A 15,349-nucleotide genomic window follows, 5' to 3' on the forward strand; every position below is an offset into this window, starting at 1 on the left:
CGTCTGCGCAGTGTGAAGGAAAAAGGAGACAAGCTGCACAGACAGGCTGTGGAAATGAGAAGCAGGTGATCGGTATCGGCAACAAGAGCCAATGATCGCTGATCACCAATCATGCACTTTTTCACGGAAATTGGCCTGATTATGATCGGTGACCGATCGATCGGCACACCTCTAACACGTGGGGTAATCAAGGGGATGAGACACACCTGGGAACAATCAACAGGGAGGACAGGACAGAGACTCACAGGAAAAGCAGGACTAAACAGGAAATCTCAAAAATAAACACACAGAAATACGGATCGTGACAGTACCCCCTCCTCAAGGGGCGGCTTTCTCTGACAGGCTAAATAAGTCAAAATATTGCTGTTAATTCTTCACTGTAACTTTCCAAATGGCACTCAGAGTTAACCTCTGGTTTGGTCCTCTAGACTCTGGTTGGCTGCAGAAGGTGGTGTGGTCTGATAATGATGGAGGGCGAATCATTGAGGAGTTGCAGCTGTTTCAGGATCCTCAGCCCATTCGCTTCCTTCAGCTCTCCTCTAGAAGCGTAGGTTACAGCTACATGTCTGTAGACTAAATGGACCTGGAGCTAACCTTTGAACTCTGATGATCTGCAGGGTCAGCTGTACAGCGCAACTAGAACTGCTGTTGCTCAGCTCAGTGTGAGGGACTGCAGCCGCTACACATCCTGTGATGACTGCCTTATAGCCAGAGATCCATACTGCGGCTGGGACCATCTCAGAGGCCTGTGTGCTGCTGTTGCTGGTGCTTCAAACTCCTCCATGTACGTCGCACTAACTAAGACATGTTCGCTGTGTGCTACGTTTATAATCAGAGGATTTCATTTATTTGTGGCAGGATCCAGAACCTCATTGATGGTGATGTTGAAATTTGCCCAAGCTTTAATTGCAAGTATTCCCCACATAAAGCTCTTGACACACATTTACCTTAGCGAGGAGAGTAGTAGGATCATTTTTATGGCTGTTTTGGCTTCTCCTACAGTGTCAAAGCAGATTACTGACATCCACCTCACAGTTGACGTCGCACAGTTCCTCCCCTGCTCCCCTGATACCAATCTCCCCGTCAGCTGGAGGTTCTCTGGTAACATCCTTGAGCCCGGTCCCCGACACATTCTGCTCAGCCAGGGACTCGTTTTAACACCTTCCTCCACTGATGAAGGCCTTTACACCTGCGAGACAGTGGAAGTAGTTAAAGGCAGAGAGCACAGGAAGGCGGTGATCCAGTACAACGTTAAGATGGAGGTTTCAGAGGGTGGGGTGAACTGGATTCAGGCTATAGTTACCTACATTTTAGCTTCTGTTTGTGTGGTGTGTGTAGTGATCATCATCTATGTATGCTGGAAGCAGAAAACTCAAAACCATGTTGGCAGTACCAGTGTGAGTGATGCTAGCCATGAGAAACCAAAGATAAAGGCAGGGTCCTGCAACCAAGAAAATCATACCAACTAGGGTGGAAGAGAGGGAAAAATCTATTGACAGATTTATAGTTAGATAACAGAACAACCTACTTCTGCTACACTTTGTGCATCACTACCACCAACTCTGTAAAAAATAAATAATGAAAATGACTGAAGTGTTATCTATGCTTGTAGCTTGGACTTGGAATAAGGCTATGGAGATTAGAACAGTGGCAATATTTAAGAATAAACTCACGTAAGAACACAAAGCAAATGGTTGATGGACATAAATGGCAACAATGAATAAAGAAACGACACAGCACTGAAATAGTGTTCTGCCTCATGTATTTTTAGTATAATTAGAATTTTATGGAAAAAGTCTGCAGCAGCCTCTCTGGAGAGGAGGCAGAGGAAGTGAGGTAACTCAGGAGGAAACAGATCTCCAACTTTAAGGTATGTAAAGAATATGAGTTAGTTTTCCCCCTTGATCTCATGTATGGTCCCATATGGGCAGACAGCAAACTACTTGTTTGCACTAAGGAGTAAGAAAAAGGTTGTTCTATGGAGGCTAAGAAGTAGAGGTGAATACACTGCTTAACCCATGGAACAATACGGAGTTAAACTTGTTTCACAATTATTCAATAAAAAGATATGTAAAAAAAAATTGGGATCAAAAATATTGGATTTGCAAAAAAATATTTAAACCAAAAAAATGTTTAAAAAGCTATTTTTGTAATTAAAATCATTCATTTTGTTTGAAGTGAAAAATGTATTTGCATAACAAACTTATTTGTGCATGTCAGAATTTTCTGGTTGACAGACTAAGTTTTTGGTTGAGATTCTTGTTCTTGGATCTTGGATGAACTCAACAAGTTTTGCTTGCGATTCTTTGGCATTAAATTTGTTTCATAATGTAAGACACATTCCTATTGGTTAGAGCTGAATAAAGCAGGTGCCTCTGACTCCCTGCTATCTCAGAACTTGGTCCCGAACCGCAGGGCTTTCTGCTTCGCTTTGGTGACAGAACACAGAATGTGAATGGTAAGTCATCTTCACAAAATTACACCATTAACAGCTACTAAAGTGTCCAGCCTTTTTTCAAAAACAGAAATCTTGCACAACTTATGACGACAATCACAAGCTGCTGCGGTCTCCATCAGCATATCATGCTAGCTAATGTTAGCATAATGGTAAAGTGCACAAACTGGGCTTGTGTAATATTCGCCTGTCTTTATGTTGAATTTGTTAACCAGCGCACCATTATCAAGTTGCATTAAGTGTGAAAAATACCAAATGTATCTGGAGGAAATATGTGTTGAAAAGTTGTCAAGTTACCATACATTTTATTTATTTACCAAGCACATAATCAGTGAAGTGATGAGGGGAGGCAATATAACTCATATATAATTTCTTTCAGATGCAAAATGAAAATCCAAGCTGGTATATCACAGGCTGAAGGAGGATATTCTCATAATTTATCTTCTTTTATGTGTGTTAATTAATGTGTATGTGTCTTCCATTTAGTTTTGTTTTGAATTAGATGCAATATGCCTTTTGGTGTATTATGTTGTGAAATTAAATTGGTGTTCTCCTAATTCCCTGTTCTAGTGTGACCAGCATAGTGCAGCTGAAGCAGAACAGGCTTGTAGGTATTATTGAACAGAGCGCTTCCCCCAGCTGCTAGAGATGATCAGAACATGAGGATGGAGAGACCAGCAGTCAGAGGTGACCAGGTAGGAAAGTCAGTGTTGCTTTTAAGGGCCTGGTGTATTTGGTTAACTGTATTTCTGTAAGTCAGAATATTTGATGGTTTTTAAACTAATACTTTTATGCTACATTTTTTTTATTATTTTTAATACAGATAATGGGCATACCCTATACTGCATATGCTAGTAGATACAATTGATTTCAGCTGCGTATGTGATACACCCTAAGGTGGGAGAATTTAATCACTTGTTGATAGTCAAGAAAATCTGTTTAAGAATATAAGCCACCACATATATTATTAGTATTGCAATTTATTATATATGTGTTTTTTTGTCGTTTTTTAACAATGAAATTGACCAAAATACCCTATTAAATCAAAAGAAAAAAAAGGGAACCAAAATTCAGACATCGTTTCACCAGGAGGCCTAAAGTGAGGAGCCCCGCCTCCTTACTCTTCAGACAGAGTTTTGGGAAGAAGACGGTGGTCGTTCTTTTTTTTCACTGACGCTGTTCATCTTTACAGGTTAGTGATGTGAAGCTGGTGAAAACTGTCCCCCTCTAAAATGTAAAGTGACAAATTAATTTGGATCTGATTTTTCAATCACATGCATAGACGTGCTTAAACATAAAAAAAACATGATTTTGGCTGGGATCATATAACAGCCATTTTAAAGATGGCCACATTTCAATAAGCTCCGTTCCACTCCCCGATCCATCAATGGTATCCTGACATGCGTTGTACTGTGTTATCTGTTCAAAGGAAATATTTATTATAGACGTTACAATTCCCCCTTACTGTGTAATCAATTTCACTGTACAGTCAGCGATAGAATTATTCAGAGCCCATTAGAACTCAAAGTATGTTTGTTCATCTTACTACGTCCATGTTACATTACTTACATTATTATTTACATAATTAATTATTTCATAATTATTTCATAATTATTACAACTCAAAGAAATTAGTGCCCTTAAAATTTAGCTGCATTTAAGAAATGGGTGTTTTTTATGTAAATCTGTGAGCTTTAAATTTATTGAATTGTTTTGATGTGGCCTTTTGATGCTTTCACAGTTGGTGGGAGCTGATGCTATTCACTGAGGTGAATGCTATGTGGTTGTTTGAGAACAACAGAAAGACACAAGAACATGATTGCACAAAGAAATGTTCATGATTTCATGATATCAAGAATTTGTAATAAAGAGACAGTTTGGGGAAGAAGACGGCGGTCGTTCTTTTTATTCACTGACGCTGTTCATCTTTACAGAGAACAAAGGAGAAGCGGAGAGACATCAAAGGAAAAAAAATAATTTGTTACAATTGTCCACTTCCAGCTGAGACGTGTAACACGTACTTTCAGAAGAATATTCAGCTCTTACTCAGTAACTTGTGTTTACACTTCTGAATGTTTTTTTGCAGTTTACCTTGTGATACAGGAACTGTTTCACTTAAACATTTAATTTCCTGAGATATTGTTAATTCATTTTCAATCAAGACTTTTAAAAAGAGGTTTAGGGCTTATTGGTTTTTGATTATGTTGTGTAGATAAGCATGTACACTTATTGGTATTTTTTTAAGGTTTGCATCATAAAACCTCTTGATGCGTCTCTAAGCCATGATTGAGCCTCTCCGTGGAGTTCACCCAGGACAGAGAGGATCCCCTCAACTCCACTCCATCAACCCCCTAAGATCTTCCTGTTCTTTAATTACCTTTTCCTTGGATCCCAGATCAAATCAAAAGAAACCATGAAGAACTTTCTCTCTTTGGAACTAATAATCCTAATTACTGACATACAAAAACTTTTTACCCCTGCTTTTGAGGTTTGACGTCTTCAGCCAGGCAACATTTCTGCCTTACTTTCAAGTTGTCACCTGAAATCATGTATTAGAAAAAATCTGTCATTACTTTAATCAAAGCTACTAAAGCATACATTCAAATAGTTATTAATAGTATGAACCATGAACCACCAATAATGTTCATTAAGGAAAAGTATGACCAACCATCTTCATGAGACTGTCGTGAAAAGTCAGCACATAATTTCTCAGAAAAAAGAAGGGACAGATTGGCTGAGTACTGGGAAGAGACAAAAAACTCCAGTAATAGCAAGTTGCTTGTAAATAGACTGAGCCAACAGGTTGATTAAAAGACATATTTATGTCTACATTATCTATCTAGATGAGAATGCTGTCATGCAGATGGTGAAAGGAGGCATTTGGCTAAATATAAATACTTGTTTCACTCAGCACTTCTTTCTAGTTATAGCAAAGGAAAAATGAGAAAACTTAATACATGTACATTTTAGCAGGTTATTGGCCTTTATTTCAACATCCTACTTTAACTGATATATAGCACTAAACAGTGAGGAGCTAATGACTGTTCTTGCTGAATTTTTCTGAAATACTGAAAATCTAGATGCTGCCACAAGATGGCAGCAATAGATAACTAACAACTTATTGGTAAACTTAAAATAATTGTCTGATAAATACTGATAAGAGTATAGCAACATTCAAAAAATTTGAATATCAGTATGAGCATCTTTGGAAAATATGTATTAAACTTGATTTATTATGGCTGAATTTCTCCATTAAAATGTTTTTATTGATTTGATGTAATATGCTTATCTTAAATATAAAATTTTCACTGGCTGTCCATCCATCCATTAGTGATGTTTTTGGACTTTGGGAGGAAGGAGTGCCTGGGGAAAACCCAAGAATGGGTTTAAGCGAAAACTGTGCAAAACTGACTATCTTGTCAAAAAACCTCCTATTAAGCACTTTCTGCTTTCAATTATTAATCCAAACATTAAATAGACCTGCTGTATACTATACTGATGCGAAGTAAAACAGAAAGAGCTGAGTTTTTCACATGATGTTAGAAGTACTTTTTTTGCTGCAGAGGGGTCCTTTGCTACAGATGATCAAGCGTTCACTAAAAAAATGCTGTCATTGCATTATAGGCAAGAAAATGTTTATTTATAAAATTATATTTCTTCATTTGCATCTTTAATACTATTTCTAATATTAAAAAAGGCTTAAATGTTTTTATGACTAATCATGAGAGTAATTGATTATTAAATCATTGTTAGATGCAGCCCTACTTATTATAATTATCTTCCTGTTTGTGACTCTTTACAAGTGGTTTGTAAACCAACACTGGATTAATGAAGGTCCAACTGTAAAAATGGCATCATGAAGGTTTTTTCAATATGGTTTAAATTGTCTAAATTTGAATCATTGCTAAGGTTTTTCATAGCTCTTTTAGGACAGGCACCAGGTTGACAGAGGACGTCTGCAGCCATGGGTCCCAGGCAGGTCCCTATGGGCCTGTGATAAGGGTCTCCAGATGATTTCTAAGCTGAAAAGAAGAGAGTAATCAGTGGTTTGAAAATACTGGAATTCTCCTCCTTTGGACTTGAGATTGGTGGACTCTGGTCTTTTTATTAATCAAATTCAAACAGATCTGTTTATTGCAATGTTGGCTGCTGTGGGTTTTTTGTAATAAAAAAAATCTATATGAGTGAAGGTTTATTTTACTTTCATTTTATTTTTAATATCAAATGTTTTCCTTGCACTCTTCTGCAGTTCTTCAGGGTGTCATCGATAGACCAAATCTTCTCTATGGCCTGTTTTGGTGCTGCCTGGAGATGTAGTTGTTGGAACTGTTGTCTTGCAGTGGTTCAAAAACCAGAAATGTTACGTTTTGTCTTTAATGTCTTCTTTAGATGACTTAAACTCTTTTTTTTTACTGTTCAGCACTTTGGTGTAACTTACTGTTTTTTAAAAAATGTGCTTAAATTCAATGCGTCTGGACTTGTCCTCTAACTCAGTCATCCCTATCTCCGGGCTGCAGACCAGTACTGGGCCGCACAAGAAATAATTAAATATTTCCATTTAATGTATTATCTGAGTCTGAAGAATCTTATTTTGAAAATAATTTAACTGGATTCTCTCGGTTACGTCTTGCACGCTAACACTGAGCCCACAAGCAGCAAAATGAGTAATGAGTAAACAAATGTCTTTGGAAAGTTTATTTGCGAAGGGGAAAAGGTCCAGAGAAGAGACAGAAGAATTGTTTTATCTCGGACCGGTAGGCGAGTCCCACATTCCAAGCCCACTCTGCATAACATGCAGCGTCCGGCTGCTAATGAGGCAATGAAGCCTTCAAACGGCTTTGCCACGTAGAGACCAAGCAGACTGTGCATATAAACAACACTTCGGGTGTCATTGTCTCACGTTGCAGACAAATAAGCAAAGGGCTCCCACTGATCGAGGGTTAAAATTGTCATGAAAATAAAAGGTTTGTTTTTGTGGCGCATCTGTTTCTTAATTTGAAGTGATGTGTAAACACTACCATAGCAACCAGAGTCAAAGCACGTAAGGGCAGTGGTCGAGACAAGAGGAGTAGAGCTTGTGAGTCTTCGGTTTGGTTCACACAGCACGATTTAAGAATTGTCAACCGATTTTCCAAACCTCTGTGACAACAGATCTGATAAAAGTACAACAGGTTTAATCGGTTCTTGTGTCCAGTCACACGGCAGGAGCAACACATCAGACAAACCAATTCCATTCACGAATATCCCGGTTAAAGAAGAAAATCCCTAGAAATCCCCAACATACCATACATAAATTTAGAATGAACAAACACGGCTGACAATGTAGAAACAATAGTGATAGTCTGTGAACTCATTTTAAGCGATTAAAGATATAACAAAAAGAAAAGGCATTGGATAAATTACGGTGTGAGCAGCCGCTCTATTTGCTGCATTAAGCACTAGACCGGAATCTCAGCTGCACTATGTCAGCTGTTTGAGAATCCCCTCTGTTCTTATGTCACCACGCTTTCTGATTGGATACCTGTCACATGAAACAGGCTGTGTTCTCACTCCCAGTCAGGGAAAATCCCACAGGCTGCGATAATCGGGCCAAGACAATGTTGAATATGCCCGATGTTAGATCGGAGTGGTCCCAATATTCTACCAACTGGACCAGATCAGTCGTGACACGCCTCACAGACCAGGAGAATCGGTTACAATAATCACAAGCGAAAATCTTATAAGAAGATTGTCGTTTGCGATAATCTGCGACAATTGGAGTGGGAGGGCAATTTTACTGCACCCCAGTCCTGGCCGCAGTAAAATTGCCAAGCCTTGACCAGTCCGTGGAGATAAAAAGGTTGGGGACCACTGCTGTAACTGAATCACATCATCTATAATAATGAGATTGTGACTCCTTCCTTCTCATGTATTGCCAGATGAAAAGTATACAACTCCACCAGGTGAGCACAGCCATGTTTACAATTAGTTGTGAAAATGTTTTTGTTTGAGGAACATTTATTTCAGAGCTTGTTGAAATGGAAGGCAATGCAGAAAAGACAAGCAGAAATGATGATGAGGAGGAAGAGAGTCAGCCGAAAAGTTGGTGCTTGTGCTGCTGCTGCTACTTGGAAATGCCAAGTTGAAGGGAGGTTGTATGCTGCAAAGAGCTCCAGTTTCTAACTCAAGCTTTCTATAATCTGCATTGGCATTAACACATTTTATCAAATATATCGCAATGGTTTATTACAATGATTGAAAGATGCTACATTTTCACTTTAAATGTCTAGTCACCATCTTTCAGTTTGTTTTGATCTGGCATTAGCTATAGGTAAGATAGTTAACAGTAGAGCACAAGTTAATCACGTTCGCTTGTTTCAGCACATAACTCATGTATAACAGTACAATAAAACTGAGGCAGTTTACTTCGATTCAGATGTTCAGACTGTCTGACTTCTTGTGTTCCCTTTCAGTCGATTCACTCAGTACAACACAAAGTATGGGATATCACACCCCTGTGTGTCCTAACTGAAGACACCTTTAATCATGCCTTTAGGCAAATGACGTGTGATGACAGGTGGCAGGCCCCTCCTGCATATAAATACACCCCCATCACAGTCATTCAGTTCTTATGCTCGTCACCTCACTGAGAACACCTAACTTCTAATCTGTGCTTCCTAGCTGCTGCTAGCTAGCATCGCTCTTGTTTTTCCAAAAGTAGCTTAACTGCTCCTGTTGGTGTTAGCTTCTGCTGCCTGCTGGTTAGCGTGTCTGCCCGCTGAGCGATAGTTGTATTTTATCATTTGTCTATTTTTATTTTCTTTGGTTTCGTGATTCAGGATGACCACGAAGCAAAAAATGGCGAAGCAGAAATCTTCCGTTCGCCCCTGTCCTCAGGAGTGCAGCTTCACGCTTCACAAAAAAGACCAGCACGAAGCATGCCCTGTCTGCCTTGGAATTGTCCACGCCAGAAGAGCATTGTCGGAGCCAGACGCTTGTGCTTTATGTAGCCAGCTTTGGCACTCCATGCTTGAACAGAGGGTCAAGAAAGTGCAGGGACAGCCTACAGTGTCACAAAAAGACCCCATGATTTCTGAGTCTAGGAATCCGGTTTCGTCCAAGGACGAAGGGGACAATTTGCCAATCCAGCTAGAGGCAAGGCTCTGTCCAGACAGAGACTCTCTCATTGGGTCATGTAAGCTATTTTTCTTGCTTACAACAGCAAGGGCCTCCCTTTACCTCATGGTGTGAGAGCACATTCAACCAGGGGTGTAGCAGCATCCTGGGCCCTTTTCAAAGGGGTCCCTGTGAGTGACATCTGCGCTGCAGCCAGCTGGTCTTCACCACACACTTTTCTTCGGTTTTATAGTCTGGATGTGACAGCCACTTCTGTGGCTCACTCTGTTCTTTCTGCTGGGTTGGAGATTTCAAACTAACTCAGCGCATTTGTCTCAGGTTTGATGGTTGCTCCCATACTCTATGTCTTGTACTGAGTGAATCAACTGAAAGGGAACGTAATGTTATGTATATAACTACTGTTACCTGAAGCAGAGGAATGAGGTACAACACCTTTATCTGCCCCGCTGTTCAGCTTGGCTTGGGGAAGAGCTGCCATCAAACTGAATGATGACTGTGATGGGGGTGTATTTATACGCAGGCGGCCCTGCCACCCGTCATCACACGTCATTTGTCTAAAGGCATGATTAAAGGTGTCCTCAGTTAGGCCACACAGGGGCGTGATATCCCATACTCTGTGTTGAACCTCGTTCCTCTCGTTCAGGGAACAATAGTTATATGCATAACATTACATTTTGTTTACAGATTTCAGTCCAATATAATCTAATATAATCATTGACTCAGCATGTATTGCACAGTTGATAAAATGGCAACCTGCGTAGGTGAAGAATATAATAATGACAATTTTTGAAGTAAATAGGAGTTTTTATGCATTACAAACTTGTAGGTTAATAGAAAAAATGCAACATTTACGCCAACATGTTAAACTAGTTGGGGATCCCTTTAAAATTAGTCTGAAAACTTTGAGATAAATCTTGTTAAATAGGTAGTAACATTGGAATAAGTTGCTCTTCTAACACATCCAACAAAAAATAAAAAGTACCTTTTTGCCCATCTACTGACTGAATGTGAGGATCCTCTTTAAACTTCGAAAGCAGTATACTAATTACTGATAAGTCTGAACTGAATCCTTTGTTGGAATCATTTTTCTCCCTTCGTCTCTGGACTCTCCTTGAATGAGTTGCCCCCCTTCTGGCCCTTTCTTTCTGCTCTCTTCAAAACCACAACTCCGTCACTTTGATCCTGTGTTTGAAGTCTTTATGTTCTCCCACTTGAATCAAGGGCTCGCTGTAACCTTCTTTTAATGTGATACTCTTAATTCCTAAAGAAAGTGCTCACCCATCTCCAACAGACAAAACCTCCAGCAATGTTTGAGACCTTGCCAAGAGTGGTTTTAAGTGCCAATACTGAGCCTGACTCCTAAATTATGCATTTCCTTAATCTTAAAGTATACAATAAGCAGCAGATGAAGTGAAACATGTTATGAAATATACTGCTAGTTTAGCAAACCTAAAATACCACAGCTAAATGGTTTAAAAGCCGTTTTTATACTTCTTTTTTGCATCATATTTCTTCTTCATGTCTTGTATTTTTACAGCCTGTATTACTGCATCAGGACCAAGATTTCTCTTGAATAAATAAAACAAATCTCCAGATTTTCTACTAGACAAGATGTATTTTGCAACATACAGTCTCAGAGAAAGCAAGCACAAAAAAGGTCAATAAGAAAGTCTGCAGCTTTTCCCTTAGAGGTGGAGGAGAGATGATGTAACTTCTGAAAATATCACCATCATTCACAAGATTCAACATTAAGACACATGAAGTTAAAAAAATGTAAGAAGAAAGACAGTCTAGTATCTGAATTTAAAGTAATTTTTTACAAGATATATATATATNAGAATCGCCTCGAAGCCGTGCTGAAGTCTTTCTCCATAGCCTCTCCAAACTCCTCCCACGCCCGAGTTTTTGCCTCAGCGACCACCCGAGCCGCACGCCGCTTCGCCCGCCGGTACCCATCAGCTGCTTCTGGAGTCTCACAGGCTAGAAAGGCCCAATAGGACTCCTTCTTCAGCTTGACAGGATCCCTCACCGAAGGTGTCCACCAACGGTTTCGAGGGTTGCCGCCGCGACAGGCACCAACAACCTTGCGGCCGCAGCTCCGATAAGCTGTCTCGGCAATGGAGGTACGGAACATGGTCCATTCAGACTCAATGTCCCCCACCTCCCCAGGAACGTGTTCGAAGTTCCGCCAGAGATGGGAGTTAAAGCTCCGTCTCACAGGGGACTCCGCCAGACGTTCCCAGCAGACCCTCACTACACGTTTGGGCCTGCCAGGTCTGACCGGCTTCCTCCCCCACCACCGGAGCCAACTTACCATCAGGTAGTGGTCAGCGGACAGCTCCGCACCTCTCTTCACCCGAGTGTCCAAGACATACGGCCGCAGATCCGATGAAACGATCGCAAAATCGATCATCGAACTGCGGCCTAGAGGGTCCTGGTGCCAAGTGCACATATGGACACCCTTATGCCTGAACATGGTGTTCGTGATGGACAATCCGTGACGAGCACAGAAGTCCAACAACAGAACACCACTCGAGTTCAGATCGGGGGGGCGTTTCTCCCAACCACGCCCCTTCAGGTCTCACCGTCATTGCCCACGTGAGCGTTGAAGTCCCCCAGCAGAACAAGGGAGTCCCCAGGAGGGGCACTCTCTAGTACCTCCTCTAAGGACTCCAAGAAGGGTGGGTAATCTGAACTGCTGTTCGGCCCGTAAGCACAGACAACAGTCAGAACCCGTCCCCCCACCCGTAGGCGGAGGGAGGCTACCCTGTCGTTCACCAGGGTAAACCCCAACGTACAGGCGCCAAGATGGGGGCAACAAGTATGCCCACTCCTGCCCGGCGCCTCTCACCGCGGGCAACTCCAGAGTGGAAGTACGTCCACCCCCTCTCAAGGAGACTGGTTCCAGAACCAGAGCCATGCGTCGCGATGAGGCCGACTATTTCTAACCGGAACCTCTCAGCCTCGCACAGTAGCTCCTTCCCCACCAGAGAGGTGACGTTCCACGATTCTAAAAGCCAATTTGTTAAAATAACAACAATGAGCACTAATTAAAAGAAACTACAAAAATATATTTATTTTGTGTTTAACATAAAAAAAAAAAACCTTGTCTGCAATCTTTTCGAGACACAACTCTTCTGGTGGCAGTTTTAGCTTCATCTGGTTCAGTTTCTGTAGATAAATAAATAAAAGTCTATAAAACACCTTTTGATATTCAAATATTAATCAGTTAAATAATATATGTAATGCCCAGATCAGCCCTAAATGGAATTGAAGTTGAGCCCAGTAGAGCTGGGATTTTCACATAATGATCTTCTAAGTATTTTTCATGGCTACAGATGCACCATTTGCTGCAAATGATTGAGTATTCACTATGGAAATATCAATTCATTTTAGGTATTAAGATGCTAATATGCTAACAATCCCATAAAGAAGCAAACACTTTTTTATAATTATATGATGATTCTATGTGTATTATATGTGCATGTGTGTATGTACATATAGATTAACAGATTTAATCTTGTAATCACCACCATATTTATGTTTATGTTGTATATATTTCCTACATTGTTTGTTTTGGAGCTAGCTTTATCACAGTATGAAATGGTAATTCCACTGCCACCTTGTCTGAACACCCAATTTGGAACCATTGCATATGGAAGGCCATGAAGGATACACCGGACCCATCCTTCAAATCTGGTGAAAGGACGCATGTGGTGGCCGCATTTGGAGGAGTCTTTGAATTCAGACAGTCCGTGTTGCCACGCTATGATGCAATCGGCCTACAAACCCGGCCTTCAAAGGATGCAGCCCCTGCTTTTAAAAATAAACATGTTTTGGTTCCTCTGAGTTATCAGAAGTAAATTGCCTCTACATAACCACCCGAACAGGTAAGCAATCAAAACTTTTTTATTTTACAAAATGAAATGTTTTAATCAACCGTACTCAGGTATCCCCTTCTTAGGCATACATGCTGTTTAACCCTCCTGTTGTCCTCGGGTCCTTTTGACCCGAGGACAACAGGAGGGTTAAATTATGTAATGCAGATCTTGCATGTTTTATGAATTATCTAAGTTGTAAAGCGATTATAGATGCTAAACATGCTAATGGAAAGGTAAATAAACTTAAGAGATTCATTTCATGATTTATAAATCAATGATGTTTCTGAGACATTTCAGCTGACAGCCACAGAGCTATGTCCGGACGCATGTGGAAAAGTCTTTGGAGTCTTTGAATTCAGACAGTCCGTGTTGCCACGCTATGATGCAATCGGCCTACAAACCCGGCCTTCAAAGGATGCAGCCCCTGCTTTTAAAAATAAACATGTTTTGGTTCCTCTGAGTTATGAGAAGTAAGTTGCCTCTACATAACCACCCAAACAGGTAAGCAATCAAAACTTTTTTATTTTACAAAATGAAATGTTCAAGAATGCCCTTCTTAGACATGCATGCCTTATAAATAATATAATGCAGAGCTTCACTTACATGTTTTATTGTGAGGTGCATTACCTAAGTTGTAAATCATTTACCAATGTAAAAGATGATCATCAAAAGACCTGAGGAAAATAAGATAATTTCATGATTTATAAATCCATGATGTTTCTGAGACCTTTCAGCTGAGACCTTCTGGCTATCAGAAGCTGTGATGTTCAATTATGAAACAGGACACGCTGCTGTTTCCATAACCGTTTTAGAAAACACTTTTGTTTTTCTTTCCTTCCTGTCTGAGGTTATGATGAAGAGCCAGGTAGCGCTCCTTTATGTCCTGGTCATTATGAGTGAGGGATCAGCCCAAAGCCTGAAACCCCGCCAGAGCGTTTTCTTCTCAGGTGAGCGTTCCACCTGGACTCTTTTGTGGGAGGCGGATTGTCTCAAATGACCAAGGACACAGAGTTAAAATCAACAGTCCAATTTATTAAAGCCAAATAAGTATTGACAATGTATAAAAACAACAGAGAAATAGTTTACCGTTTCAGCGCTGGACCACTGCCATGCGTCCTGAAGGAAGCAAACGCAGAGTGGCCCGAACAACAGGATTAAACTCCTTTTAGGCACCTAAGTTATGCCCTAAAGAGGACGTTCCCCTGACAAGTCAGTTCCAGCATGATATGTGCAGGTGTGTGCATGTCTATGCCTAGATAAAAAACAACTTTCAGATAAATTATTTTAGCACATCATATCAATAAAAGCGATATGATTAAGATAATAAACATTTAAACATGAAAACACAATCCTGACATGAGGCATCCCTGCAACAACAATTAAATGTCCAGACCCTTGCAGAAATATTCACACCAATAAACTTTTCCACATTTTGTCATATTGTAAACAAAATTCAGGCATCTTGGGAAGGGTGGAAATAATACTAGTGTAGCATGAAGATGCTGTCTTCCCCCTCATGTCTCTCAATAAAATGCAGAGAACTAACCTAAATTCAGAGGTTTATGAAAATGCTCTGATTTCAAAAGTAATCTGAGGATGCCGGTTGGATTCCTTCCCTCAGATGTTAACCTGAAGCTGTTTAAGGAGCCTGACTTTGACGGTTTGAGCTCCATGCTGGTCAGGGAAGACATCGGTCTGCTCTTCATCGGAGCCAGAGGAAAGGTCATCACGCTCAGTTTGGATGACATCACTGAGAAGACCGGCGAGGTAGGAACTGGGTCTGGGTGGTGAAACTTCAATGAAAGTACGCAAAATGCAAGAGGAGATTGGTGCGCCGTTTTTGGAGTTACACAGTCAATAATTAACAGTAAGAATTTGGGTTATTTTGCCTGTCATGG

At 40.5% G+C, this 15,349-nt stretch overlaps 1 protein-coding gene and 1 long non-coding RNA gene across 4 annotated transcripts in view; one reads left to right on the top strand and one right to left on the bottom strand.

Annotated features, from left to right (window-relative positions):
* The window catches only part of LOC106941400 (uncharacterized), a 2,892-nt gene extending 2,264 nt beyond the window's left edge, over positions 1-628 (bottom strand). The window contains exon 1 of the long non-coding RNA XR_001423353.1: positions 584-628. This is a non-coding gene — a long non-coding RNA (uncharacterized LOC106941400). The remainder of the gene's footprint in view (positions 1-583) is intronic.
* LOC106941399 (semaphorin-4E-like) overlaps positions 1-15,202 on the top strand; it is a 21,576-nt gene extending 6,374 nt beyond the window's left edge. For 2 of the 3 annotated variants that reach the window (XM_015024411.1, XM_015024412.1), the window contains exons 10-12: positions 618-784; positions 859-908; positions 1,003-1,593. In XM_015024411.1, coding sequence (XP_014879897.1) covers positions 618-784; positions 859-908; positions 1,003-1,469 — 684 coding nt within the window. In that variant the 3' untranslated portion in view covers positions 1,470-1,593. Of the gene's footprint in view, positions 1-617; positions 785-858; positions 909-1,002; positions 1,594-12,966; positions 13,326-13,814; positions 13,953-14,298; positions 14,399-15,072 lie in introns of those variants that run through there. The other variant, XR_001423352.1, reaches the window with a different exon arrangement.
* The last annotated feature ends 147 nt before the right edge of the window (positions 15,203-15,349 follow it).

The sequence above is a fragment of the Poecilia latipinna genome, unplaced genomic scaffold (genome assembly GCF_001443285.1).
Source record: "Poecilia latipinna isolate Pla-1442-1.1 unplaced genomic scaffold, P_latipinna-1.0 Scaffold3642, whole genome shotgun sequence".
Classification (NCBI taxonomy): domain Eukaryota; kingdom Metazoa; phylum Chordata; class Actinopteri; order Cyprinodontiformes; family Poeciliidae; genus Poecilia; species Poecilia latipinna.